Here is a 26,839-nt window from a genome sequence, read left to right on the forward strand (position 1 = left end):
TCTGCACAAATGAGTTGCGTTTGAATCTACGCAATCGATTTTGGGCACATGATTGATAGCTACGGATTTTACATGACTTGTGCATTTTTCTAAACAATGATAATGATAATTATTCCAAAACTTTGCACAAGTTTCGCACAAATTATTATGTTATCAACGTCTGCCGAATCAGCAATCTGCCACCTCCTTCTCTAGACAGATAGGCACAAAATGCGAGAGCCACTTAGGGCAGAGCACGTGTCAACATCTGATAATGATCAGTTGGCGGAGATCAACGGTGCGCATAAGATGTGGCCTTTGGGTGATTGAAAAGCCAGTTTATCCATTGTATCATTAATATAATATGTGATTTGCATTTGTGTGTTGTCGGACCCATTCGGATTTCATTTCCATGGACAATAACAATTTGGTATTCTTCATGTTCCGCCAAATTGGACCAGCAATGTTCCGGAATACGCAGGTTTCCATGTCATGTGTAGGTGGATGTGGATGCCTTCTTCACCACCAGTCCCATCCTATTGTAATTTGTAGCTTGCTCTTCTTTTTTCAGGTGTAGTCCAGTGACTAGTAGGTTTCAAATTTAAATACTTATGACACCATAGTAATGTGTGAGAGAAATCTTTCATTTTCTTATAGTTTAAATTATTACTTATTTTTAAAATAAACGTTTTAGTTTTTTGCGTGATCTAAAATAATCGAGGCCCTGGTTTTCTAAAGTAGATCCAGATCAAAGACAAAGTAAATGAGCTTGGTTCCCACTCGGCCAATAGTCAGATTCTGGATCTTCATGTGTTTCCCATGGTCCCAGATGTCAGCATACTGCAGAAACAGCTATATAATATGTTGTGAGCCCCTATCATCAACTTGTGGCTGTAGTTTAGTGGTAAGAATTCCACGTTGTGGCCGTGGAGACCTGGGCTCGAATCCCAGCAGCCACACAACAAAGACCTTTTTCTTATTTTTGGCAATTTGATGACCAATGAACAAGTTTAAGACTTTTTTTTCTCTTGCTTTTAACGTGATGCTCATATGAAACATATTTTCAGACGTCTTTATAAACCAATGTTTTATCATATTTATATGAACTTTATAAGCTATATAATCATTGTGTTTAAGTTTCATGACAGCTAGCTCTCAAAAAGATTGGGTGTTGTGTGATAGAGTGTATTAAGATGTACCATTAGTATTTTTGGTAGTTAAATATAATGTACTTAGTTACTTTTATATTTTAATCTGAATATTAGAGTGTAGTTAAATCATAGGTCAGTTAATTTTGATTCCTTTTTTTTTTTCTCTTTATAAAAAAAACAAAACAAATGTCTTTAAGAACTTACCAAATTCTACTGGCAGAAAAAGAGAGTAAAATAACAGCAAAGGATTGCAAAAGATTTTATTGAACGAACAAAACGAGAAGGTTTTCTTTAAGTTGGATGGACTTGCATTTGGAATTAGCATACTGATCTCAATCAACCAAACTCGAGCGTTACATAATTCACAAAATTGATTTGTCCATTTCAGATCAGTTTCAAATATCCAGACGATGTGCATTCAGTACATCTGTAGGACTAGGACTGTGTGGGCTATTTCAATGTTGCCCTATGTTTTGGCTGAGGAGAGGAGGAGGCTCATCTCATCTGTCAAAGTATTCGAACCAGTGGATCCCATGATCATGTAACCAAAATATATATTTATATAGATGATGTCCATTACAGTTCAAGTCTACACTCTTTCAAAAACATTGAGACAAGTACACTCAAACCCTGACTTCTTATAATTATAAATATATGGAGAACAACTCCGTTCAAAAAATTTTAACATTCTCCTTTAATAATCGGAGAATCGCAAACCAAATGAAACCCCTTAACAACTCCCAAATATTGAAGAAGAAGGGAAAAACCAAACTTCATAACCCACATTTTATATGTAGTGGGAATCATATATGTAATATTAAAACGCCAACCCTAAATCCATGGCATTTTAATTTCAATAACTGATCACATGATGGTACATTGGGTGTCCGGATCATAAAATGGGTGAATCTCCATCCGCGGCGGTGGCTGTGGGAAACTCAGGGGTTGTGGCGTCCGCTCATGGTAATTAGGGTAGTACCGTTGATGATGGTAGGGATCTGTTGCTATAGGGTAGGAATTACCTGTTCCATTGGGATTATAATATCCATAATCATGATTATTATAATAACCCTGCCCATAACCATGTCCATTTCTGTAATTAGCAACAGGCTTTGCCGTGTAGAACTGATTCTTATATCCCGAGTCAATCCTAAGCAGCTCTGCATGCTTCCCTGATTTTGATAATAACTTGAGAAGGGTGTCCGGCTCGATTGTGCCCGAAACATGCGCAATCCCGGCTTGTGCATCAATGGTGTAAGACAACCCTAATAACAAATCAGACGATTAATTTAGTGATTAAGATTCAAGAACAACGAGATTAACACAAAAGTAATTGTGCAAATCATGAATTTAAAGAAGAAATATATAATAATCTATGTATGTATATAGACGTACGTACCCTTGATTTTGCTTAAAACTTTGGTCATGGTCTTATGCCATCCAGGGGTGCTGGTATCCAATTTCAATTGACAACTCTACAAAACCATTTTGACAACAACAAAAAATTTATAAAAAAAACTTGGAAATTAAGAACAGGGAGGGAGATAAACGACACTAACCATGAAACCAGTATTGCCATCGGACTCCGACATGATGAGCGAAAACTAAATTATGGTCGTAAACGAGTTGAGGAAAGTGTCTGCTTCTTGGTGTGTGCACTTTTCTGGTTTAAAACAGAGCTAACGTTGGGTGTTTAAATAGAAAATTAGTAGGTCGGGCCTCTAGAAAATATAGAGTATAATTTGTCGGGAATGTTTTGCAGTAATTATGATCACGAATTAACCAATCAATCAAACACATTTCAACCGGTGATTTCAAACTATTTCTCTTCTTTTTCTTATCCCTCATGAGATTCAACCAGGCGAAGATCTCTGAGAAGAAAATTTTCCATTTGGAGGATCACTCCATATTTCTGAATGCTAAACAAAAATCTCTAGGATTTGGAGATATCTCATTCTCACTCCCACAATTGTATCCAACATAAAAAATAAAAAAAATAAAAAAAAAGATCCCACAATTGTATACAACTCGAGATAAGGTAGGTTTTCTAGGAACCCTACCATCAATGCACCAAATGAGAAAATTGGTTTAGGAAAATGTCTAAAATGTGATGGATCCACTTCCTATATAAGGTTAATATAGTATTTATTAGGTCCATCTAATTCTCCGCAACAGTATAAGGTTAATAGAAATTATTATTTTAGGTGAAGATTTGCAAGAACGGATTTCTATATGTTACGTACTGAAGATTTTTTTTATTTTATTTTATTTTATTTTAAGAATCTCATGAGATGTACTGAGATTTCAAATTTAAATTAGTGTAGGACATAGCCTGATTTTTATACTAGTTATTCATTTTCTTTTTAATAAAATAACATCCGCCTTTTTCCAAAAATAAATTAGTGTAGGACAATGTTTTCGATCCCCAGTTACAAGTTTGAATCCGAGTCCCTTCCTAAAGATTGATAACACTTTCATCGAATTTTATTGTAAATTATGTAATGCTTAATAACATTTTCTCTTTGAATATCTCTGTGAGTAAGATCATAGTTTATAAATAAAAAACGAGATTAATGAAATGTTTTTGTTAGCCACAATAAGACTAACGATGAGGCATATGACATGCAAGCCAACTGCGGTGAAAGTATTGAAAGTGAGGTCCATGATCCCAAGCTTATATCTTTTGGTGAAAAAATTAAAAAATAAATAAATTAAATTGAAACCTTAGTATTTTGTTTTTAATCAAACCTCGAGGACTCATTTACTAAGAAAAAAGATAGGAGACACGGAACCTGATTCCAACTCATACAATCAAACATAAGGGCGTCTTGAATAAAATCAGGAGCACTTCTACCCAAATCGACGACCTCTCTTCACACAACCAAGTCAAGAAAGGAACTATTCTAGTGCTCCATTTCCGTACACATGTCTTCACATCCCATCCCCAAAAAAGCAAAACTTGGAAGCAGCACCAAGCTAGTCTTATGTGTGAGGGAATTCATTTGACTTGAAATTAAAAGAAATAACAACAAACAAAAAAAACCCAAAAAGGTGAAGACTTAGTTAAGATTCAAATATAATGTCCATTATGATTCTACATTATTCTCCTCAAGAAACCGGAGAAATCGCAAAATATGAACTCCCTAACATGCCCTTAAAAATTGGGAAGAAGGGAAAAACAAAAATTCCATACACAAGTAGAAACCAAAAAACCAAGCATCCTATAATGTTACATTTTGCGTTTTAAATTAAGGTCATTATTGAGTGATCAGAGAATGGAGCATTGGGAGTCTTCCGGCCGCGGCTGCGGCCGATGGTAGTGGTGTACGTGGTGGGCTGTTGTTGTTGCAAGGGTTCTATCCTGAGTGCGATCGTAATTAGTCCCATAACCATTTCCATGTGTGTTGTAAGTGTCAACAACAGGTTTGACACCAGAGAAGTGATAATGTTGTCCAGAATGAACCCTCAGCAGCTGTGCATGCTTCCCTGCTTTTGCAAATAACGTCAGAAGGGTGCTCGGATCCACCGTCCCCGAAACACATGCTATTCCGGCTTGTGCATCAATGGTATAAGATACTCCTTCAATAATTATAATCAAAATTGAATTAAGTGATAAAAAACAGTAGTATTAGTTTTTTTATTTTTTTATACAAGCGATAGTCTAAACTACTCTAATGTATAATATATGAGGAGGAAGACTCAAATTTTGGAGGCCGAATCACTACCCTGACCAACTGACCTAACTCACATCATTTATGTATATATAGTATATAGGAAACAAGCTTGCTTACCACTGACATTCTTCAAAACTTTGGTCATGGTCTTATGCCATCCAGGGGAACGGGTATCCAATTTCAATTCACAAGTCTACAAAACCATTTTTGAAAAAAAATTTAAAAAAATAAAAAACAAATAACTTGGAAATTAAGAACAGGGAAATAAACGACACTAACCATGAAACCAGTATTGGCATTGGACTCCGACATGAGAGAAAACTAAACTTAGGTCGTAAATGAGTGTAGAAAAAGTGTGTTTCTTGGTGTGCACTTTTCTGGTTTAAAAACAGTTTTAGCGTTGGGTGTTTAAATAGAAAATTAGTAGGTCGGTCCTCTAGAAAATTAGTGAAATGATCAGTAATTAACCAATCAATCAAACACATTTTAACCGGTGATTTCAAACTATTAGTATTAATGTTAGTTTTATGGTAAATCTGTTCTCTTCTTTGTCTTGCCCTTCATGAGATTCAACCAGGCGAAGATCTCTGGGAATACAATTTTCCATTTGGAGGATCACTCCATATTTCTGCATACAAACAATCTCTAGGATTTGGAGATATCTCATTCTCATGGCTAACAAGTTGCTACATTTATGATTCTACAGGATCCCACAACACCATTTTCTTCACAATTTTGCGTTAGATTTGAAATGTGAGCATTAATTGTTTTAGCTCGGTGACCTTATCCATGATCTGCTATAATTAATATTTCTCGAGCGATTCTTGGGTCTCACCACTTGTATACAGTTACGTGTCTAACTCTCGGGAACGTTACGTGAGGAAAATGTTTGTATACAGCTAGAGATAAGGTAGATTTTCTCGGAACCCCACCATCAATGCACCAAGTGAGAAAATTGGTATAGGACAATGTCTAAAATGTAATGAATCCACTTCCTATATAAGGTTACTACAGTATTTATTAGGTCCATCTAATTCTCCGCATCAGAGAGACAGTTTTAAAAGCTTACTCTTTCTTTTTTAATACAAATGATTATTTTAGGTAAAGATTTGCAAGAATGGATTTCTATATCATATCACCCTTAATTCCGGCATTATTGTGTACGGAAAAATTCTATGGGATCTCCAATGTCCCTCCGTCGACTGAGAGATATGAAACAATCTCGGTATCTTCCTCTAATAGCTTTTTCAGCTCTAGTGCTCCTATGCATACTTTTGAAAAATTCTTCTCAACCAATTGCAACCACCCACGACGTATCGCTTCTCAATTTTCAAACGGTATATGCTTCTTATTAATTATTTCTCTTTCATTAATCCCTCCATGTGATATAATACTGGTGGATGAATGATTTTGTTACTAGAACCCAGAAAGCGCAGAGTTGGTGGAAGTTTTGAGGAGAGCATCGATGGCAGACAGAACGATCATACTTACCATTGTTGAGGAAGCCTGGACTGGTCCTGGCTCTGTTCTTGATCTCTTCCTAGAGAGCTTTCGGATTGGCCAAGAGACCAAATGGCTCTTGAATCACTTGATCATTGTCACTGTAGGCAGGCAAGCATTTCAGTACTGCAAGTCCCTGCATCCCCATTGCTTCCAGCTCACACCAATTGGAGTATCGAAACCTCCTACCGGAGAGCAACTTCACAAGCACAGTCGGGATAGACATGACCTGCTACATAAAGTGCTTCAACTAGGCTACAATCTTGTTTTCACAGTAAGGTTTCTTGTTCCTTGTGTGACGGTTGAAATCAAGATTGGATCATGCAGATCGTAATTGAAACTTAACTTGGCTGCAGGAGGTGGATGTTATGTGGTTCAGAAACCCAATACCACACTTCAACCCCCAAGATGAAGTCACAATTCCATGCGATCTCGAACTGAAATATGGAAGCAATAAACAGGATAGGGGGCTCTTTTATGTGAAATCAAATGATATATCAGTCGAATTCTTCAACTACTTGAAATTGGTCGGGGTCCTATACCCCAACACTCCTTTTGAATCTCTCTGTGAGATTGCAACAGATCAGGAGATTATGGAAATGCATGGAATGCGCATAAAATTTCTTGATAAAGCTTATTTTGGTGGATTTTGTCAGCCACTTAAGAACAATAGTGAAGTTTATACCATGCAAGCAAACTGCTGTGAAAAGATTGAAAGTAAGGTCCATGATCTAAAGCTTGTCCTAGATGATTGGAACAACTTCACAGGACAATCATCAAATAATAGCTTGGGGACATTGTCTTCATGGCGAGCCCCAGACAAATGCATCCAATAAGAATTTGCTTATTGCCGCTACATTCAGTTTACTTGCAGAGAATTAATCATGATCAAAATTCTGGATTCAATTCTTATATGCAACGAGGATTCCATTATTTTCACAATTAGGTAAGGGGAGCAGGGATCAGTATTTATCAAGTATTTCTCCATAATGCTAGGCTTTTATGGTTGAGAGTAAAAAGAGAAAAAAGAAGTGAGAAACTTTATGTAAAACTAAGAATGAAGGCTACAGAATTTATCTATTTGAACTTTTCTAGTGCTCCATACACATGTTTTCACATCACATACCAAGTACTTCAGAACTTGGAAGCAGCAACAGAGAGTTCTTGAATTTATCTTTTATTTAAGCTTCAATGATGGAAGCTTGCAATTTGGCATATACATGGGGAAAAAGGCGGCAACAAAATTAGCCAGATAAAAGCATCGCAATTAACACATATTATCCCCATACAGAAGCACGAATGAAGTATCATAACATTATAAAAATTAAGATAGAAAACAGATTTTGCTTGAAGTCAATGGAAGAACTGAATACAACTCTTATGCAACTTACATGGACCAAAGCCTCTCTACATCAAGGGTGGATATTCCTACAAATCAAAGGATGCACAGAATGTGGTCAATAAGGTATGTCTCCTTGAGGTAGATCCCAGTTATCGCCGTCATCATCGCTCTTCTTGGTTTCAGGGACTTCTGGCTTCTGCTGAAAAGGTCTTGAAAAGGGACGCCGGCTGATAAAAGACACGAGCATTCAATAATCATTTTCGAGGGGGGAGACTAATCAAAAGAAGTCATTCAAGTCTGTCTGTGATTTGTTAGTCATATGTTTTACACACAGAAAGATTGGATTGTTAGGGATTAAAGAACCCACATTCAACAATTACAAAACACATTTTACATTGGTTCACAGAGCAAAGATATGACATGTTCTTCTCAGCTACAATGCATAAAGTTCAAATCTTTTTTTCTCTCGATTTCAAAGGTTGAACATTTGTATCTTAATTTAAATTCAATTATCTAAACTAAAGCTACCAAACAATCATAAAAAATGAGAATAATCAACTTCCCTTCCACTCTTTCCTATTTCCTCAATTTCCCGAGCAACCAAAAAAAGAAATGTGACGAAAAGCAGGAAAAAGCCCAGAAGTAAAAGAGACCTTCTTTTGTTGCGCTTAGCAGCGTCACGCGTCCTGCGCTTCTTCTCGTCCTGCTTGTTCTCAAAGTACCTCCTCCTCTTAGTTTCTTGAATAACACCGGCCCTCATGACCTCTCTCCTGAACCTGTTGAGCAGCCTCTCCTCGGGTTCGTTGTCGTCCACAATAACTTGCACATTGTAGGCCGACTTAAAGAAGAGGGTGTTGGCATAAGCCAGAGAGGGGCATATCACAGACTCTACAGAAGAAGAAGAAGGGCCATATGCAGAGGGACCCCCTTGAGCCATCAGTGGGGCCACCCCATCTCTGGTCTTCTGGGTCTGTAACATAGGGAGCTGGGTTGGTGGGGTTTTGGGTTGTGATGGTAGCTTTGAGGGATTGAGGAAGGAGAACAAGTTGCAGAGAGAGGATGAGGCAGCCATGGATTACTTTGTTGATTGGAGTGCTAAGACTTGTCGACCTTCTGATTTTGGTGTTATCCTCTTTTCCGGTTTTTTTTACTTTTTTTTTTTTTGGGAGGGATAGGATAGACAGAGTGGTCCAAGGCTCTAAGTGGGTTTGAGTATGAGATTAGCCTGATAGAGTTGGGCCTGGTTTGAAGAAATTTGGTCCTGTCGATTTGTATGATACATCAATGTGTTTGATGGACTTCAAACTTCGACCGTAAGTCCTAGTCAATCACTTTGGAGTCAGACCTGACATTGTAGAGGCCCAGTTAAAAAAAGTGACCGTAATGTTTTGTGCCTTAGGTTTTTTTTTTTTTTTTTTCCTCATATAAGCGATATTAAGGGAAGAGGAAATTGAACCTAAGACCTCCAATGCATGGATAAATATTTTTAACCACTTAAGTTATAAGTCCCTATAAGGGCTTTTTCGTTCCGACAGCTACTGATGGGCCTGGGCTGCTGTAAATAGCCAAATGTATGAAATTGCCCATTGAATCTAAGTTCAATGATCAAACCCCAAGAGTGTTTCGAAAGAGTAGCTGAGCCTTAGGAAATACCTTGGTCTTCTTCACCAATAAAACCACAGTCGCTTACAGATAAATTCTTGGCTTAGCATGAGAAGCTTGTAGCATGGGAGCTGAGCATTCATGACTTTAGCGAGAGAGAGAGAGAGAGAGAGAGAGAGAGAGAGAGAGAGAGAGAGAGAGAGAGAGAGAGAGCTGTGATTTCCTATGAGAAACAGATGTTTAAAGCAAGGGGAAATGGATTTTAATGGGATTCGTTAAGGAGAGAGAGAGAGAGAGAGAGAGAGAGAGAGAGAGAGAGAGAGAGAGAGAGAGAGCTGTGATTTCCTATGAGAAACAGATGTTTAAAGCAAGGGGGAATGGATTTTAATGGGATTCGTTAAGGAGAGAGAGAGAGAGAGAGAGAGAGGAGAAGTGGGTGGTTTTCAGCAATTTTTCGACAGGCTGACAAAAGCTTGGTTAAACTCTGAAATGGCTTGCTAGAGGAGAAAATGGGAGAAGATAGAGGAATGAGGCTCGAAATTGCAGAGGTTTAAGGGATGAGAGATGAAGCTTGCTCTTTGGGTATGGGTTGCTTGCCCTTTTTTGAGTTGTTTTGGTGGGTAGAAGGTGCCTTCTTTTTATAGGCACTGGAAGCTCCTTATTCTCAAGAAAACCCTAGTTTGTTCTCTCAAATTTTGCCAAGTCTCCCTTTTAATTTCTATTCTCTCCCTTTGATTCATCTCATTTTGTGAAATCTTCCTCTGTCCAAACAAACAAAGACAAGATTTTTTGGAGCTCTAAGGCTTTCCTGCAGCTGTTTCAGTAATAAACTCCCATTTTTGGCTACCTCCTCACCTTCTTTCCTTCCCTCTTCCATGACAAGAGCTGGTGGGAGAAAAAAATGGGTAAGGGCGCTGGTTTGAAGGGTGTTTTGCTTGAGTATCCTTTAGTTTTTTTGATGGCTTGTGTTGGGATTTGTCTTTGGCCATGTGCTGGAGATTCCCAACAGCCTGCAGAAGTGAGTGGCTTTTGGCTTTTGTCATGGTTTTGTCTCCAGCCATGTGCTGGAGACTTTCAGATATTTTCTTGGTCATTTGGGCCTTCCTAAGATGATGAGTTAGTTTACTAAGGGAATGGGTCAGCTTCCTAAAGTGATGGACTATTGGGTTTTCTCTCATGCTTACTCATATTTTTGGGCTTAAGAAATAAGCTTGAATTTTGGTGCTCCCAAGTAGCCCAAAACTTTCACAGCATGAGAAGGTCTTTGTTGTTATGCTGCGTCTATCTATTCTCCATCTCCCAACCTATAGCCTATATACTAGACTCTATAATATTATTAATAATAAACTTTATATAGATGTTGAAGCTTTAATTCTCATTTTCCTAATGATTGGCATATATTATGGATTATGGAGGCCACGTAAGTATTTGGTGCTCTCAAAAAAAGCAAAATCTGACGGTGGCTTTTCAAAGAGGCATCCTCAGCATGCGCTGAGCTCAATGCTGAGCGATTTGTGTTTTGTGATGCAACAATGGAAGAAATGCATGAATGAATAACGAATTAATATCTTACTCTTTGTTTTTTTTTTTTCTGTTGGCAAAGTGATATTCTAAATAACTCTAATATACATAGTGCTAAATATAGGTTAAACCAATGAAAAGTGTAATTAGTGTTGTGTTAATCGGAACTGGGTTGCTGATGATTATGGCTTTCCTTTTCTTGCTTTTTCACTAAAAATTCAAGGGCTGAAAGCAGATTAGGCTTGCCTCTGCTGCAGCCAATACCATGGTTTGCTTTTTCTCATATTTATATAGGTTCATGATAACAATACAACCTTTGGAACAAAAATGCTAACCTATGCGATTATGACTCTGAAACTGGATTATATAATAGGAAAGGCAAATCCCATTACACACTAATCAGTGGAGAAACAACACAAAACCTTTGATTAAAGAATAGATGGACATCCACTTTGATAGGTTTGTTTGGTTGGGGCCTGGCAGTGGCAGACTGGAAGACTGGAAGACTGGCAGACTGGCAGTGGCATCTTCTTCTCAGCAACTGGTGGGGATTAATTAAATTAAAATAATAATAAGATGGGGAAATAGTAGTACTAATTAGCTTTATCGATATTCTTGATGTGTACAATCCGACTAGGACTGGTGTAATGGTCCTAGAAATATTCCAATTAATGTTCTTCTTTCTTGGGTTGCCTAATTACAAATCTTAATTAATTATTATTTGGTTTAATTGGTGTTGCATGCTCATTGATGTAGATTCTAGACCAACGTCTCCAAATTTATACAATTAATTAAAACTAAAAACAGTGTAAGAGAGTGATTATGGAGAGCACATCAGCATATATCTGGATACGATCCTTACTCCTTTTTGCTTAATTATGGTTTATTCATCTTAATCACTTACTGGGATAAAGACAGCAATAAAGCAATTAAGGTAGCTGTAGCTGTAGCTGATTCTATAAATAGCTCCTCACATTCATCCATACCATGCTACAACAAGGAGTGCATGATGAACCTCCTACTTTTCAACTGCAAATAGCAAACACCAAGGTGACTTTATAAAGGAAAGAAGAAATATATTCGGTCCAAAATTCCTTTATCTTATTTTATTGTAGAACAAGTACTTAAAGATGACATTCATTTTGCCAATAATGTTGGTTTAGTTGATAAGGTCCTTACACTTTGTGTAACCCCACTAGTATACGAGTTCCACTATCAACAGTCCTTATTGGTGCATGATCTGTAATTTCCTACATAAATTCATACTGGTGACAGCTAGCTGTTGGGTATCACACGTAAGTCATTTAGGCTCGAGGTTGTGGGTTTGCCCTAGCGTTGACAGTAAAAATAACCAAATAAATTATACTTGACCCATACGTACGTGAAATTTTCCATAAAGATTCAGTCTATACTCAAATAAATTATATAGGAATCTACAAACAAATAGGGAAATTCAAATTCTTTCAGATTTCAGGCTAAAATGAAAAGAAACAACAGAAAACTCACTGAATTAGGCCCTATCCGTAATTCAGAAAATTCCAATTTATTATTATTTCTTCTTCTATCATTCATGACTTCCTTTTCTTTTTTCTTTTTTGGTAACAATTATTATTTCTTCTTCTATTATTCATGACTTCCTTCAATTCATAATCTCCCTAACCCCAAAACAAGTCTTTCGTGTATTCCTTAATTAGTATTCAAATATGGATATCATATATCATATCTGAAGTTGTCTGATGAAATTTAAAGAGTAAAATAAGAAAGAGTTTAGAGTATCGAAGTGAACAATTTAACAATAAACATCATTAGAGCAATGCCTACTTATGCAATTATGAGTAGCACATGTGTGCGAATCTGAAGGCGCTTTTTAGTTCCACGGCCCAGTTAAGTACTCACCAAGGCAGTTATATATATTTTTTTTATATTCCGATGAATTATTTCTGCGTGTGAACAATTGTAGCTAATACATGTTTAACGATTAATAATCATTTAATGTAAATGAGTCATAATAACGCATTAACGATTGACAAACTCTTATTTATATTCGTGAACAACTATTGCTAACACATGTTTAATTAGAAGCGCGTGAACAACCTACAAATCCCTAACATATAATACTATATTTCCAACCTTTAAAAAGAGAAATGACTGGCTTTCCTACTCAACCAGAATAGAAAAATAACCAAACAATAAAAACTCTCTCTCTCTCTCTCTCCAAAATCTTGGTGGTGGTAATGTGCCTTTGACAGTGATGGTAATAAAAATAATATTCTTGGTGTATTTTAATCCCTACAGCAATGAGCTTACTGAACTAAGCTTTAAGCTCGGCAAATGGGAAGCCTTCAACTTCAAGTGGAACTATTTCTCCATTGCCACACACCAGTACTACTAGTAGTACTACAAGGGTGTTTGCTCTTCCACTCTCATCGATATTCTTCTCTGTGCTTTAATGGCCTCCCTTCCATTTCTCTATCTTCTCTCTCCTCCTCTGCTTCAAACTCTTGGTTTTCTTCTGTTGCAACCCCCCTTCCTCACAAATTTAAAGTTTGTGCCTTAGAGACTAATTTTGCAGACCATCTTTGATTTCTTTCTTCTTCTTCTTCTTTGATTTTCACCTGCTGAGTCTATAACCGGGTCTTTACTTCTTGCTTTGACTTTGACTCCCTGGTACTCTCTCTCTCTCTCTCTCTCTCTCTCTCTCTCTCTCTCTCTCTCTCTCTCTCTCTCTCTCTCTATTTTATTTTATTAATTACGATCTCTCTGCAGTTATGTAGTTGTTGTATCTGTTTTTAATTTCCATTCTGCTAAACTTAAGCTAGTTTTATGTATGTATATGTATTATATTTCGACTTAAATTTTCATGTGGGGGTAATTATATTAAAATGATATCATGTTATGTATATCTAGTTATCTTCTTAGTTTTTGATGTTACCTCTGCACAAGTGGTTTTTGACCTACTGCTCATATTGCTAGGTCATTATACTTTATGTTTGTGAGGCAGTTTTGTTTCAAGTCAATTCTTCAACCTTGATCTATTCCAAGCATAACAACTGTAATTGATTAATTGGGGTCTCATTTTCTTATATCTGTGAATTTGGTATCTTTCCAAGCACCCCTAAAAGAAGCTAGTTATTCTGGCCTCAGTGAATCAGATTCTCCTTCCTTAAGAAAATTATTGTCGACAGTGTTGTTTGTTCTAGTTAAGTCAGTATCAGCCCACTGCATTGTCGTCTCTCTTTCTCTCTCTCTCTCTCTCTCTCTCTCTCTCTCTCTCTCTCTGTGTTCCTTTCCATATGTTTTGGTCCTGTCATTTGATTTTTATTGCTTTCTTATGCATAAATTTTTAATTGATTATATGATTAGTACATGCGGTACAGCAGTTGCTGATCATTTCTTTGATCTAATTCTCCAGTTTTCTGAAATCACAGAGATTTTCAAGGTTTGAAGGAAGGGTTTCTGATCAATGTCAAACGAAAAACAAATGGTGGGCACTGAAGAAGAAAGCAGGGAGTTTTTTAATGTTGTGAGTTGTAAGAAATGGGTACTTGCGAGTAATGTTGGAGATCACTCCACTACTAGTTTTGGGGTTAGTTCACATACTACCCCACCAGAAAAGGTTAGGATACTATCTGAGACTAATCCTAGAGTTGAGGGCCTGAGCTGCCATGGATTGCCTTCCCAGCAGCACAGGCTTGATGTTGGTGGTTCCGGTTCCTTTGGAACTGCACCATTTAAACCCCAGGATGCAGATTATGCTATTCCTCCCCTCATTGATGAAGTGGAGGCTTTGATCTTGGCCAGGGTGCCTAGATCAAAGTACCATAACTTTTGTTCTGTAAACAAGCGCTTCTTGGCGCTTTTGAAGAGTGGTGAGCTCTACAAGATTAGGACTGAACTTGGGATTAAAGAGCCCTCAGTTTTTGTGTCACATTATGGGGAGGATACATGGTGGGAATTTGATAGGCAATTCAGGTCTTGCAGGAAGCTCCCAATCTTACCGTCTGATACATGCTTCACAACCGGCGATAGGGAGTCTCTTTGTGTAGGGACCCATCTGATTGTGTCTGGGAAAGAGATGGAGGGTGTTGTTGTTTGGAGGTATGACATGGAAGCAAACCAGTGGTCCAAGGGTCCTTGTATGATCAATCCAAGATGTATGTTTGCCTCTGCCTCATGTGGTTCCTATGGGTATGTAGCCGGTGGAGTTGGAATTGCAAGTGGATGGAAAGCCATGAATTCTGCTGAGAGATACAATCCGAACACTAAATCTTGGGAACCCCTTCCAGATATGAAGAGAAAGAGGAGGAATTGCTCTGGCTGTTACTTGGCTAACAAGTTTTTTGTGATTGGAGGGAAAGACTGGGATGGAAATGATCTTAAGTGTGTTGAAGCCTTTGATGTGGAGAAGAACACATGGGATCTCATCCCAGACATGCTGGAAGCTGATTGGGCAAATCTAAATAACCCATCACCACCTCTTATTGCAGTACTGGCCAACGAGCTCTATTCTCTTGAAACTTCCACAAATGAGCTCAAGGTGTATTTGAAGAAAAGCAAGTCATGGAAGAAGTTGGGAGTTGTCCCAGTGAGAGCTGATGCTACTTCTGGATGGGGCATCGCGTTTAAGTCCCTGGGAGATGAGCTGCTTGTCATCCAATCTTCATCAAATGAGTTCGCCGGCCCTGCCCGCATATGCACTTGCTGCCCTGATCCAAATGCTGAGGAATTGCAATGGCAAGTTCTTGAACATGGCCACACCCACCCTACCCGCTTCATCGTTAATTGCTCCGTGATGGCTGCTTGAACAAGCGTTGAAGCTTATATTTTCCTTAAAAGAATCTGTCTTCTCGTTTGTTATGGTGTATTTAAGTAAGGCTTTGCCATGATGACCAGAACCTAGTGAGTGTGTGTGAGTTTCATCTTATTTTCCAGTGTCTGTTGTATTATTATTATTATTATTAAGTGTGTGCCTCCCAAGTCTGAACCTTGTGATATATAATATAACACTTGGGGTAATCTAATGGAGCTTTCTGATTTTACCTTTTCTTGTGTCTCCAACACAACAACATGGTTAACCTTTATATTATCCATCATATGAGCAATGATCAACTAATATAAGCCTCGAATTTGATGCTTAACAATTAACATGGGTTCAAAGATTGACCTAACAAGTACGGAGCTTGTAGCTCAAGCGTTTAAGAACAATTACTCTACTCTACGCCCGAGGTCATGTGTTCAAATTCCCCAACAGGTAAGGAGCTCGTAGCCCAATATCACTTGTTTAAACAAACGACAATTTTTTTTGAAAAAAACCCGACAGAATTTCTATGACCTACCGAAGAAGATTAGTGAAATGGAATCAGAATGTCATTAATTAGCGTTATTAGTAAAGTTGAACTGCTTTTCAAAAAGAAAATAAATTCCAAGCATCATGAAAGCAAAGCACTTAGTTGTTTACCACAAAAGTACCACTGAGCTATTAACAAAGCTGATGATGGCATGGTTATGTATGAGTATCCATCACATAAAGAGCATTTAGTGTTAACTTTGCAAGCACAGAAGCATTGGTGGGTAGGGAGTTGTGGTGATATAAAAAGCATGTTGACTTGACTGAAAAAAAAACATTTCTTTTTGGCGAAAGAAAGAAAAAGGAATAATATAGGAACCAGAAGAAGCTCTCAAGACTATGATAGAACAGAACATCTTTGATGTCATCCTCACGAGTCACGTGTCGAAAACTTATTTACTCTCTTCAAGAGGCCACGAAATCTAAAAAGCAACTCTACAAAACCTTCATCTTTAGCAATAACGTAGAGGCAATGGAGAGGCTTTCTAGGTGGAGAGAGAGAGAGAGAGAGTTGCCTAGTCTGACCTTCTCAAGAAAACCAAACTTCTCATTAATTAATTAGCTTCAATTTTCGAAATCACTACAAATTCCCAATAGAAAATTATTCTACTCAGAAAAAGAAAGGCTTAAAGTCTCACCCAGACACTGAAAAGCAAAATTGTTGAACAAATATTCGGTGACAGAATTCTCAACTACAAATAACAGATATCTGAAAACTGAGACATTCTAGGAAAAGATAGAGTGGATGATCTAGGATCAGAATGACCATAAACTCTTTAAACCAAACAATTCAAGAAGAAGCACCGCTGTGTAGTGCTTGGCCTTTCCTTGATTTCCTGGGAGCCAATTGAGTTTCAGGCTGCAAAATAGGCGCAATTAGCAGAAAATTCAAATTTGATAAACAATCCAGTAACATCATCCACCACATTAAATTAATTCAGGAAATTCCATTGAACTCATTTCTTTAGGGAAGCATGACAAATGGCAATTCTTTTCAATCTGAATAACAAGATGACATCAGTCAATCATCTTTTGATTAGTTTATTCAGATTGCAGCCATCTGCTGCGTCTCTTTTGTTGAGCAGATGTAGCAAAAAAAAGACTGGAAATGGGGCTAAACTAGAACTCTTGCGACCAGAGGGCTTTGTTGCTAGGACACATACATCCTAAGCTTTGATATATTTCAAATGTGAAACTTATGACACCATCTGGAAATGCTTCGCCATTTATCCTAAATACTAAAATGAGCATTCTAATGGTTTCAACTAATGGTCTACTTTTCTTTTCAGAGTTATGTTGTGCCACCAACTTTGGAGTTCAAATTCTGTATATTAAGATGAAAGGATCCTATTCACATTGAACTATTCTCAGAATGATAACCAGACAATGAAGCTGCCTGCACAATTCACATATCTAAGCAATGCCACACATGACACATCTGTTAGATGTACAGGCTGGATTGCACTAATCTCAAATTTTTATTTTCCTTTATAACTGATCCTTTAGTAATCAGACAAGGAAGCTGTAGATTACCTCTTTCTTCACTGGCTCTTCTTTCTCTGACAAAACCAACTCGATATGGCAGGGAGATGACATATAAGCTGCAAAAGATAGATTAAAATAATGTCCAGACGAACATTATTAAAGAACAATCACACAGAGAAAGTAACCACTCAAATCAGAAAAAGAAAAAGAAAAGCAAGCTCACGATTTATTCTTCCATGAGCACGATATGTGCGGCGTCTCTGTTTCTGAGCCTGGTTGACCTGGATGTGAGAGACATAAAGTGAATCCACATCCAGCCCTTTCACCTACACAAAAGGAAAACAGATAAGTTTGTGGTCGCAGCTAAAATATAAAAGAACGATCAAAGATGAGAAAACCAGGGCAGCAAAGGAGAATCATTTACTTCAGCATTGCTCTCAGCATTCTTGAGCAAATCAAGAATGAAATTAGCAGACTTAACCGGCCAGCGTCCTTGACCATTCGACTGGCGGTTCTTCGCCTGAGCAGTACGACCAACACCACGGCAAAAGCGGCGGAAGGGAATGGCTTGCTTGTGAGCCAAAACATCTTCCAAGTAACTTTTGGCCTTTCCCAACTGCATTTTCCGGATGGCATGGGCTGTCTCTCTCGTGTTCTACAACAGATTAACAAATCCAAATTATAACAATCAAGTCAGTCTAAGCATACCACAAGCTAAATTCATTGCTACTCGTAAGCTAAAAAATTGTATCTTAATGTCAACAAAGAAAAACCAAGATTCATCAGAATCTTCAACCTTAAAAATGCCAAAAACCCACCAGATGTGGAAATTTACGGTTGAAATTAGTACTCAATCAGAAAAACTAAAACTTGCACTTAATCCACAGATTATACCTTGAAATGAACTCTTAGATCCGAGCCCCTGGCCTTGCAGGCTGTGGTAAAATGTACAAAATAGTTATAAATAAATAAAATCAATACGAATGAAACTTATATACGATTGGATAAATTAAAACAAAAAAATGCTTACACTTGGTTGGATTATCAGGCTCCCTCGAGTACTTCACCTACATCATTCAAGTGAAAAAACTGATCAAGATTAATTAATAAATTCGTAATTTTTCACTACAAAAACTTGTATTTGCGTGTGCGAGAGATTTACCATTGCTGTTGATCGGCGGCAGAAGGAGGAGCAGTCTACGAGCGGGGGGAGGTCAGGGGCGAATTGGAGCGAAACTCCAATACCTTCTAGGGTTTAAAGGCTTTAATGCGAAAACCAGTTAAAAGGCGTGGGCTGGGCTTTTGGGTTTTGAGGGAGGCCCGTCAATGCGATTGGACACGTGTCGTTCAACCTTTCGCTCAACTTGAAAAAAAACAAAAAGAAAAAAAATTCGTTAATATAGGACAAGGAAAGTAGGAGAAGAAAAAATAGAGCGAAATCAAACATAGCATAGCGCAAGTGTTGCAGCTCACTCGTCTGGTGACATCGTGTGTCAGGTGGAGGAAAGCAAACCAGCTTTGCTATACTCTGGAAAGCTCTGGACTTCTTCTACTACTCTGTAAGAATTGCTTAAATCCCTTCATTTTCTTCGCTCTCTCTTTATTTCCTCATAAATTTCTTGGTATTCTCTGCTACCAATTATCCTTGAAATTGTTTTCCTTGTTATCTGTTTATACAAGAAGATGTATCTCTGATTCAATATTTATGTCGAAACCCTCCTGTAGAATTATGGTTTTTGGTTCTTCATGTCAACGTATGGTCTGATTGCCATTTCTTGAATTAGGGTTTTGTTCTCCTACAAAATTGGGCATTTCATGGATTTGGGTCCTCTGCCTTCTGCTCTGTTACTTGGAAATGACTCTTAGAGGTTTGAATTTGAGCGGGTTTCAGTTTCATCTATGTTCATTTCCTGGGTTTTAAGATCTTGGTGGAAATGGCTTTAAGTTATATTTGTATAACGTATATGTACTGTCTTCTTTGTGGGGTTTTGATGTTATGACGGCTTTTTGAGATTATGTGTATGGGAAGTTAGAATTTTGCTGGTTTTAGATCTTTTTTCTGTTTAGAGTCAGCTATGTCTTTGAACAATAATAATCCATCTAAGAATCTTGGAGCCTCTTCATCGCCCTTTGGCAATGCCGGGATGGTAGCCCAATCTATGCCAACAAACCCTACATTTCCACAATCACAAGCTCAAGCACAAATCGGAGCTGGTTTCCAAGCTCAATTCCAGCTCTCCCAAGCTCAGGCTATTGCCCATGCTCAGTCAAAAGCTCAAGCACATGCCCAAGCTCAAGCTCAACAGGCTCACGCCCAATTCCAAGCTCAGTTACAAGCTCAGGCGCTATCCCTTAACCAGAACCAAGCAGCTGGCATTGGGAATTTAGGGTCGTCTTCACCCTCCTTTTCCACACCTGGAAATGCAAGTCTCAAGCGTTTCCCTCAAAAACCTCCAGTGCGCCCTCCTAGTGTTTCTCCTACAAACATGATGTCACCTATGAGAACCATGGAACTCACACCTGCTGCTCGTAAAAAGAAGCAGAAACTTCCTGATAAACAGCTACAAGACAAAGTAGCCACCATTCTGCCCGAATCTGCTTTGTACACCCAGCTGCTCGAGTTTGAGGCTCGTGTTGATGCTGCTCTTGCGAGAAAGAAAGTTGACATCCAAGAGGCCCTTAAAAGCCCTCCTTGCATTCAGAAAACGCTGCGCATTTATGTTTTTAACACTTTTGCCAATCAGATTCGCACAATTCCAAAGAAGCCAAATGCTGAGCCCCCTACTTGGACTCTGAAGATAGTTGGGAGGATCTTGGAGGATGGTGTTGATCCTGATCAGCCTGGAGTGGTCCAGAAATCAAATCCATTTTATCCGAAGTTCTCATCTTTCTTCAAGAGAGTAACCATTTCTTTGGACCAGAGACTATATCCTGAGAATCATATCATTATGTGGGAAAATGCTAGATCGCCTGCACCACATGAGGGATTTGAGGTGAAGAGAAAAGGGGACAAAGAATTTACTGTGAATATACGCTTGGAAATGAATTATGCACCAGAGAAGTTTAAGCTTTCGCAACCCTTGATGGAAGTTCTTGGTATTGAGGTCGAAACCCGTCCTAGAATAATAGCTTCAATCTGGCACTATGTGAAGGCTAGGAAATTGCAGAACCAAAATGACCCCTCTTTCTTTAACTGTGATCCACCTCTTCAGAAAGTATTCGGGGAAGAAAAGATGAAATTCACCATGGTGTCGCAGAAGATATCTCAGCATTTGTTCCCCCCACAACCTATACATTTGGAACATAAGATAAAGCTTTCAGGGAATAGTCCGGCTGGAACTGCATGTTATGATGTGTTGGTTGACGTGCCCTTTCCAATTCAAAGGGAATTGTCTGCTCTTTTGGCCAACTCAGAGAAGAACAAAGAGATTGATACCTGTGATGAAGCAATATGTGCAGCTATAAGAAAAATCCATGAGCATCGTCGCAGACGAGCTTTTTTCCTTGGGTTTAGTCAATCACCTGTAGAATTTATCAATACATTGATAGAATCTCAAAACAAAGATTTAAAGCTTGTGGCTGGAGTAGCGAGCCGCAGTGCTGAGAAAGAGCGACGATCAGATTTTTTCCACCAACCATGGTAAGCTCATCACTTTTGTCATAATTTATTGTTCGCACTTTATCTGCATTTCAAAGGTTTATCATTGCTGTTTCTAGGTACACACATTCATACAGACAAATATTTGCTGGTCATGATTGACTTGATGGAAACAAAGCTTTTGATTCACTATTTTGATAATTATGCTAAATTGTTCCTTCCAATATAACTGCTTGCTGGGTATTATTGTGATGTTGGATGTTCCTTTCATTTATTTGGTTAGATGCTGCATTAATTGATTCGCCCCCCACTAGATCATTGCCGGTAATCATTAAGGTTGTTGCATCACTAACGTGTGTTCACGGTCAAAGATCACAGATGTCTGGTTTACTATATTTCATTTGGTAAACATACTCATGGATGAGCGCATACTTCAACATGTGGTTAACAAAATTGAACTACTTATTGAATCTTGTTTTGGTGATTCTTACAGGGTTGAAGATGCTGTTATTCGCTATTTGAACCGTAAGCCAGTTGCAGGAAGTGATGCTCCTGGAAGCATGTGAAAGGAGACTGTTGAGCTCTTGATGGGGGTGCCAACCTTTGTATTCTTTAGCAGATGTAAGAGGATATACGATTGCCTTTTCTATTGATTGTAGGACGGGGAGGATGCTGGTCGCGCATTGAACTTAGGCAAAATATATATAGCTTGTTTTGTTTAACCATTAAATTTTCCATGTACTTGCTCTGCTGATTATGGTTAATGTACAAACATGTTAGATACAGTTTTATTTATCTATGCTCCACTTTAACTTACAAATTATGTTTGCTGCTTGAATCCTCCTTTCTTTTGTTTCGTTTTCTGTTTAATGTCTGAAAGTGAAATCAATATAACAATGGGATTCTTAAAAGCTTTAAAATCTGCTCGATATTCTATTTTCCCTAGCTTTGTTAACAGACTTAAAGCAAAACGCAAAGCAGCACACAAGTCTAATAAAGCAAATTGTGTCATGAACTGCAAATATCTTTTCCGATACATACGACAACAAAACTTGCGAATAGGAAGAGGAAGAACTCGTTTGGTTTACGGAATAGATTTGAGGGAAAATCATTGTCCAAGGAATGGGAATGAAAGATTCATTTTCCACATTTGGTAATGTCGGGAAAGTAACCGAAAGATTTCACCTTGTTTTCTTTCCCATATTTGTTTTGAGTAGGAATGGAAAACAAAGTTTGTATAATTTTTCAATTATACTCATATTAAATCAAATAAAAAAAGAATGCATTATAAATTGTTCATAAGGACAAAATAGTCATGAAAATTGTGCATTGAATGTTGGCTCATTTTCCAAAACTTTCCCATGATGAGGGAAAACAAAACCCAAGTTAAGAGGAGGGCTTCACTTTAATCCCTACTTTCTCCTGTGCCAAGCAACTATTTCCCATACCTGACTTACCAAACATGAAAAAACAATTGAATTTCCATTTCCAAGCCTCCTTTTCTACGAACCAAACGGACAACGAACCAAACGGACAATGTCTCTTCTACCCCACTAGATGACAGAACAAACAAGCGCATATTTAACTTTTCAGGTTTGATTTCCTTTCACAAATTTGCAACATCTTGCAAGTTTTACCAAGAAAAGAAAAAGAAGGCGCGGATGCAAAAGAGAAAATGGCGGGAAAGGAGGAAGCGAAGCGTGGAGGAGGGTGGAGCGAAGAGGTGTGCTGGAGAAAGCAAGTCCACGATAACCTAAGCAGGCTCCATTCTCTTCTCTTCGGAGCCGAACTCGCCGTCGAGAGGCACGACTTCTCCTCAGCTCAGGTCCTCGGGCTTCGTCTCCTCGGCTTCCTCGACTCACAGTCGCATTCTCAACTCGACCATGCCTTCGTCCGCCCCATTCGCCGCGAAACCGTCTCCGAGCTCGACGCCTCTCGCCGAGCTCTCATTCCTCATTCTGATCGGTGCGCCTCTCTCTCTCTCTCAGAGCTGGATTTTTCCTCTGAACCTAAGCTTCGAGAGAACCCTAGCTTTTAGCATTTGTGTGTGTTTGGAATTCTTTTATTTCGTTTTAGCTTGATTGAGAAGCTTGGAAATGTGGTTGAGGTTGAACATTATGTGCATTTCTTGAAGAATTTTAGAGAAATAGAATTAACTTAAATTTGAATTGTGACTCAAACGATCTTGCAATTATTTCTAGACTCTTCCTCAAGTTATGTAACCAGATATGAATTAGGTTTTAAATTGAATGAATTCAAAGTTGGAAAGTGATCTGCTCATATGGCTCGACGCATTATCATATTGAATTTCCAAGTGTTCGGAGCCTAGATTAGTAGCTGTAATTATTTCACAACTAGGTTCAGATTTCTCCTTCTGATGCTAATACTTTGAGTACCATGTGCCAGCAAAGCCTTTGAGCAAGCAAAGAAAGCTCCGGGGTGTGTTTTTGGCACCAATGGAGATATTGACATTGAGAAGATTAAGCAGTCAAAGTACTTTCAGGCTCTTCTTCATCAGTCTAATAATGGAAGGGTTGTAAATGATTTGGTATTACTTGCCTCTGATCTTGCTTGTAGAAAATATTTTCCTTATTTTATTTTTGTGATTTTATTAGGATTAGGCGTGTTAACCAAAATTTCTGTCTGTCCTAGGGAGATCAACTGGAGAGGCAGGACAAGTTGACTTGCAAGTTATCAAAACCTCTGGCACAAACAAAGTTGGCATCGTTGTACAAAAACAACTTCATGACGGAAAGTAATGGCAAATCCAAGAGTTCTTGGGGCTCTAGAAGTAACAGCTCTGGTGACTGCACTATTGTAGAAAAGCTTCACTCTTATCACAACCGTAATGACGGTCACAGTGCGTTATCTTTTCAAAAAGTTGAAGAGGAAGAAAAAGCTTATGGGAACTCCTTAAGGGCTAAACGTGCACACAAGGAGTTTACTAGCCCCATTATTGATAATGCAAAGTCCCCATCAAGCAGTGAAGATGTTAAAGCTGATGTTTCTAGCCATAGCTTTGTTACTGCCAAAGCAAAATTGGTATCTATCGTATTTCTGATAACCATTCCTCTTATTAATGTTTATTTCCATAAGGGTTTGGAACTTCTAGTAAATCATTTTTTACCTAACCTGATCTTTCTGGAGCTCAAATTGCCATTCTTTTAAAAAATTTATTCCTTATTTACACTTTGTCCACATGTGGCAATTTTGATCAGTTTGTTTCTTCTTTGGCTAGGAAATGGATGCAAGACAAAGAAGAGGGTTAGCAGGTTCACCAAATGCTTGTGTCTCCCCTCAAAGTGATAACAATGCTACTAATAGGGGATATAGTACGAGATCATATGGCTATTCACGCCGTGGTGCCCGTGGTAATTTTGTTCCACCTATTAAATCTAATGAGGGCAATGTTGGGAATATGACTTCACGAGTAGCTGGGAAGTCAGATGATACATTAGGTGACTCAACTAAGAAATGGTGAGTGGTGTAACTTTGACACTGATTGTGTGAAATATGTATGCACGTCCTAAATACTTTAATGTTTCAATTTTAGTTTGGAAATGCTCTGTGGTCCTGATGGAGAGCTTCCAGAAAAATTGAGGAACTTGGAACCTCGTCTTCTTGAACATGTTAGTAATGAGATCATGGACAAGGATCCAAATGTTCGATGGAATGATATTGGTAATATGTGATTCTTTAATCTTTTTACATTTACAATTTTTGCACAAATATCTGAAGCCATTCTGATTTTCACTGTTGCGTGGCAATGTTTTAGCTGGTTTGGAGCATGCTAAAAAATGTGTGACCGAGATGGTCATATGGCCGCTATTACGTCCTGACATTTTTAAAGGTTGTCGTTCTCCTGGAAAAGGTCTTCTTCTCTTTGGTCCACCAGTAAGTGTTGAATCCTTTAAAGTAGGGGGAGTAAATGCGTTTCTGATCAATGAACAATCATAACCCTTGGCCTGTTTTAGGGAACAGGAAAAACAATGATTGGGAAAGCCATAGCTGGAGAGGCAAAGGCAACCTTTTTCTACATATCTGCCAGTTCATTAACAAGCAAATGGGTACGCATTTTTTCTGTTTGTTTTGGTTCTGTGATGGTTCACTGGCGTATGTTCTCTGATTTCTTTTTTATTTTCCCTGTGCTTTCGAAAAATCGACTGATATGAAAAGATATATGGCACAAGATAAGTTCAGTATTCTCCTATTATATATGCTTGAAACATATTTATATTTGAAAATTTTAACTGGTGACTGTAGATTGGTGAGGGTGAAAAGCTAGTGCGGGCCCTTTTTGGAGTTGCGAGTTGTCGTCAGCCAGCTGTAATTTTTGTTGATGAAATTGATTCACTTCTCTCACAGGTAAGGTTTGCTCTAGCTGTTAAATATAATCTTGAAATGGTATAGCTGTCTCTATGTATGCCGTACACTTCTCTCACGGTATTGTACTGTGTTTTACTGAATGTATTCAGATGATACTAATTCTGTATGATTTCAGCGTAAGTCAGAAGGTGAGCATGAATCAAGTAGACGACTTAAAACACAGTTCCTCATTGAAATGGAAGGCTTTGACAGTGGCAGTGAGCAAATTCTTCTTATAGGTGATTGTTGAATCCTCTGAATCTCAGTTATCTCTAATTAGAATGCTGTTAATGAATTTTATCATATCTAATTTAAACTTAATCCTTAATGTCACCATTTTAACGAGTTCGCTGTTTTTTTATACAAAATGGAGGAGCAACGAATCGACCCCAAGAACTGGATGAAGCAGCACGGAGGCGACTTACCAAGAGGCTTTATATTCCCCTGCCTTCATCAGGTACCAACTTACAGCATGTTTGATTAGACTAACATTCTTAATACTGAATTTATGGCTAACCAGCTATTACTGTATTGAAGAAGCAAGAGCCTGGATCGTGCAGAATATCTTAGACAAGGATGGACTATTCAAACTTTCAAGGGAGGATATTGATGGCATATGCAATTTAACTGAAGGTAGATAATCTCCTTGCAGTCGAAAAGACCTTATCCCATTGTCTTCTCTATTGTAAATTGACTGTCTGAAGCTCTTGTTGTTTCATTTGCCAGGGTACTCAGGATCAGACATGAAAAACTTAGTGAAGGATGCCTCTATGGGACCACTAAGAGAGGCTCTGAAACAAGGCATAGAAATAACAAAGCTGAAAAAGGAGGATATGCGGGCAGTCACTGTTGAGGTTAAAATCTCACTCTCCACAGCTCACCGTGTTTGTTGTTTCCTCAGGTTTATTTTTCTTTGCTTAATAAATATGTTTGTTTTTTTAGGACTTCGAGAGTGCATTGCAAGAGGTAAGGCCCTCTGTCTCGTTGAACGAGCTTGGTACGTATGAGGAATGGAACAAGCAATTTGGAAGCTTGTCATTGTAGGAATCTGTCTGTATATTTCTGAAACAAGACAGAACAGGAAAAACAAAAGCATCAATCAATTATTATTTCCAACTTACTACAATTGAAAGCCTCCCGGACATACCCTAGCACAGCAACAATAATAGACAAATAGCAGTTGCTTTAAGTAGAAACTTGGACCTACCAATTGCATTAGATTCTCGCTTGTTCAGAAATAAGACTTCTTCTTTTTCTTTTTTCTTTTTTTTTTCT

The 26,839-nt window shown here is 38.2% G+C and overlaps 7 protein-coding genes, 1 long non-coding RNA gene and 1 other non-coding gene across 10 annotated transcripts; 6 read left to right on the forward strand and 3 right to left on the reverse strand.

Moving 5' to 3' along the window:
- LOC109947856 lies at positions 375–1,717 on the forward strand. The gene is made up of 2 exons (XR_002270627.1): positions 375–883; positions 1,519–1,717. It is a non-coding gene; the product is annotated as an uncharacterized LOC109947856 (long non-coding RNA).
- Positions 867–938, forward strand: TRNAH-GUG. The gene has a single exon. It is a non-coding gene; the product is annotated as a tRNA-His (tRNA).
- Positions 1,513–3,104, reverse strand: LOC18783679 (heavy metal-associated isoprenylated plant protein 32). The gene is made up of 3 exons (XM_007217338.2): positions 2,690–3,104; positions 2,530–2,605; positions 1,513–2,395 (listed from the first exon to the last, which is right to left on the reverse strand). The coding sequence occupies exons 1-3, from the start codon at positions 2,720–2,722 to the stop codon at positions 1,995–1,997; spliced, it is 510 nt and encodes a 169-aa protein (XP_007217400.2). The 5' UTR covers positions 2,723–3,104; the 3' UTR covers positions 1,513–1,994.
- On the forward strand, positions 5,923–7,459 carry LOC18784033 (uncharacterized protein At4g15970). Its single transcript, XM_007215598.2, has 3 exons — positions 5,923–6,141; positions 6,225–6,578; positions 6,661–7,459. The coding sequence occupies exons 1-3, from the start codon at positions 5,980–5,982 to the stop codon at positions 7,138–7,140; spliced, it is 996 nt and encodes a 331-aa protein (XP_007215660.1). The 5' UTR covers positions 5,923–5,979; the 3' UTR covers positions 7,141–7,459.
- Positions 7,473–8,891, reverse strand: LOC18782335. The gene is made up of 2 exons (XM_007215000.2): positions 8,300–8,891; positions 7,473–7,873 (listed from the first exon to the last, which is right to left on the reverse strand). Exons 1-2 carry the CDS (start codon positions 8,716–8,718, stop codon positions 7,762–7,764), a joined length of 531 nt encoding a protein of 176 aa, XP_007215062.1. The 5' UTR covers positions 8,719–8,891; the 3' UTR covers positions 7,473–7,761.
- On the forward strand, positions 13,033–15,811 carry LOC18781782 (F-box/kelch-repeat protein At3g27150). 2 transcript variants are annotated; one of them, XM_020558846.1, is made up of 2 exons: positions 13,033–13,436; positions 14,182–15,811. In XM_020558846.1, the coding sequence occupies exon 2, from the start codon at positions 14,233–14,235 to the stop codon at positions 15,571–15,573; it is 1,341 nt and encodes a 446-aa protein (XP_020414435.1). In that variant the 5' UTR covers positions 13,033–13,436; positions 14,182–14,232; the 3' UTR covers positions 15,574–15,811. The 2 variants fall into 2 exon arrangements, with proteins under 2 accessions (XP_020414435.1, XP_020414436.1); XM_020558847.1 differs by having other exon boundaries at positions 14,198–15,811.
- Positions 16,643–18,876, reverse strand: LOC18784484 (60S ribosomal protein L17-2). Its single transcript, XM_007214983.2, has 7 exons — positions 18,764–18,876; positions 18,632–18,668; positions 18,496–18,536; positions 18,026–18,256; positions 17,825–17,927; positions 17,650–17,717; positions 16,643–16,975 (listed from the first exon to the last, which is right to left on the reverse strand). Exons 1-7 carry the CDS (start codon positions 18,764–18,766, stop codon positions 16,907–16,909), a joined length of 552 nt encoding a protein of 183 aa, XP_007215045.1. The 5' UTR covers positions 18,767–18,876; the 3' UTR covers positions 16,643–16,906.
- Positions 18,981–22,020, forward strand: LOC18781766 (SWI/SNF complex component SNF12 homolog). Its single transcript, XM_007215481.2, has 3 exons — positions 18,981–19,160; positions 19,386–21,241; positions 21,693–22,020. Exons 2-3 carry the CDS (start codon positions 19,677–19,679, stop codon positions 21,763–21,765), a joined length of 1,638 nt encoding a protein of 545 aa, XP_007215543.1. The 5' UTR covers positions 18,981–19,160; positions 19,386–19,676; the 3' UTR covers positions 21,766–22,020.
- On the forward strand, positions 22,832–26,798 carry LOC18782230 (fidgetin-like protein 1). Its single transcript, XM_007216936.2, has 13 exons — positions 22,832–23,164; positions 23,606–23,747; positions 23,852–24,241; positions 24,438–24,676; positions 24,753–24,880; positions 24,975–25,093; positions 25,174–25,266; positions 25,463–25,564; positions 25,701–25,803; positions 25,938–26,021; positions 26,102–26,197; positions 26,291–26,418; positions 26,507–26,798. The coding sequence occupies exons 1-13, from the start codon at positions 22,875–22,877 to the stop codon at positions 26,606–26,608; spliced, it is 2,016 nt and encodes a 671-aa protein (XP_007216998.1). The 5' UTR covers positions 22,832–22,874; the 3' UTR covers positions 26,609–26,798.

Source organism: Prunus persica, chromosome G3 (genome assembly GCF_000346465.2).
Source record: "Prunus persica cultivar Lovell chromosome G3, Prunus_persica_NCBIv2, whole genome shotgun sequence".
In the NCBI taxonomy this organism is placed as follows: domain Eukaryota; kingdom Viridiplantae; phylum Streptophyta; class Magnoliopsida; order Rosales; family Rosaceae; genus Prunus; species Prunus persica.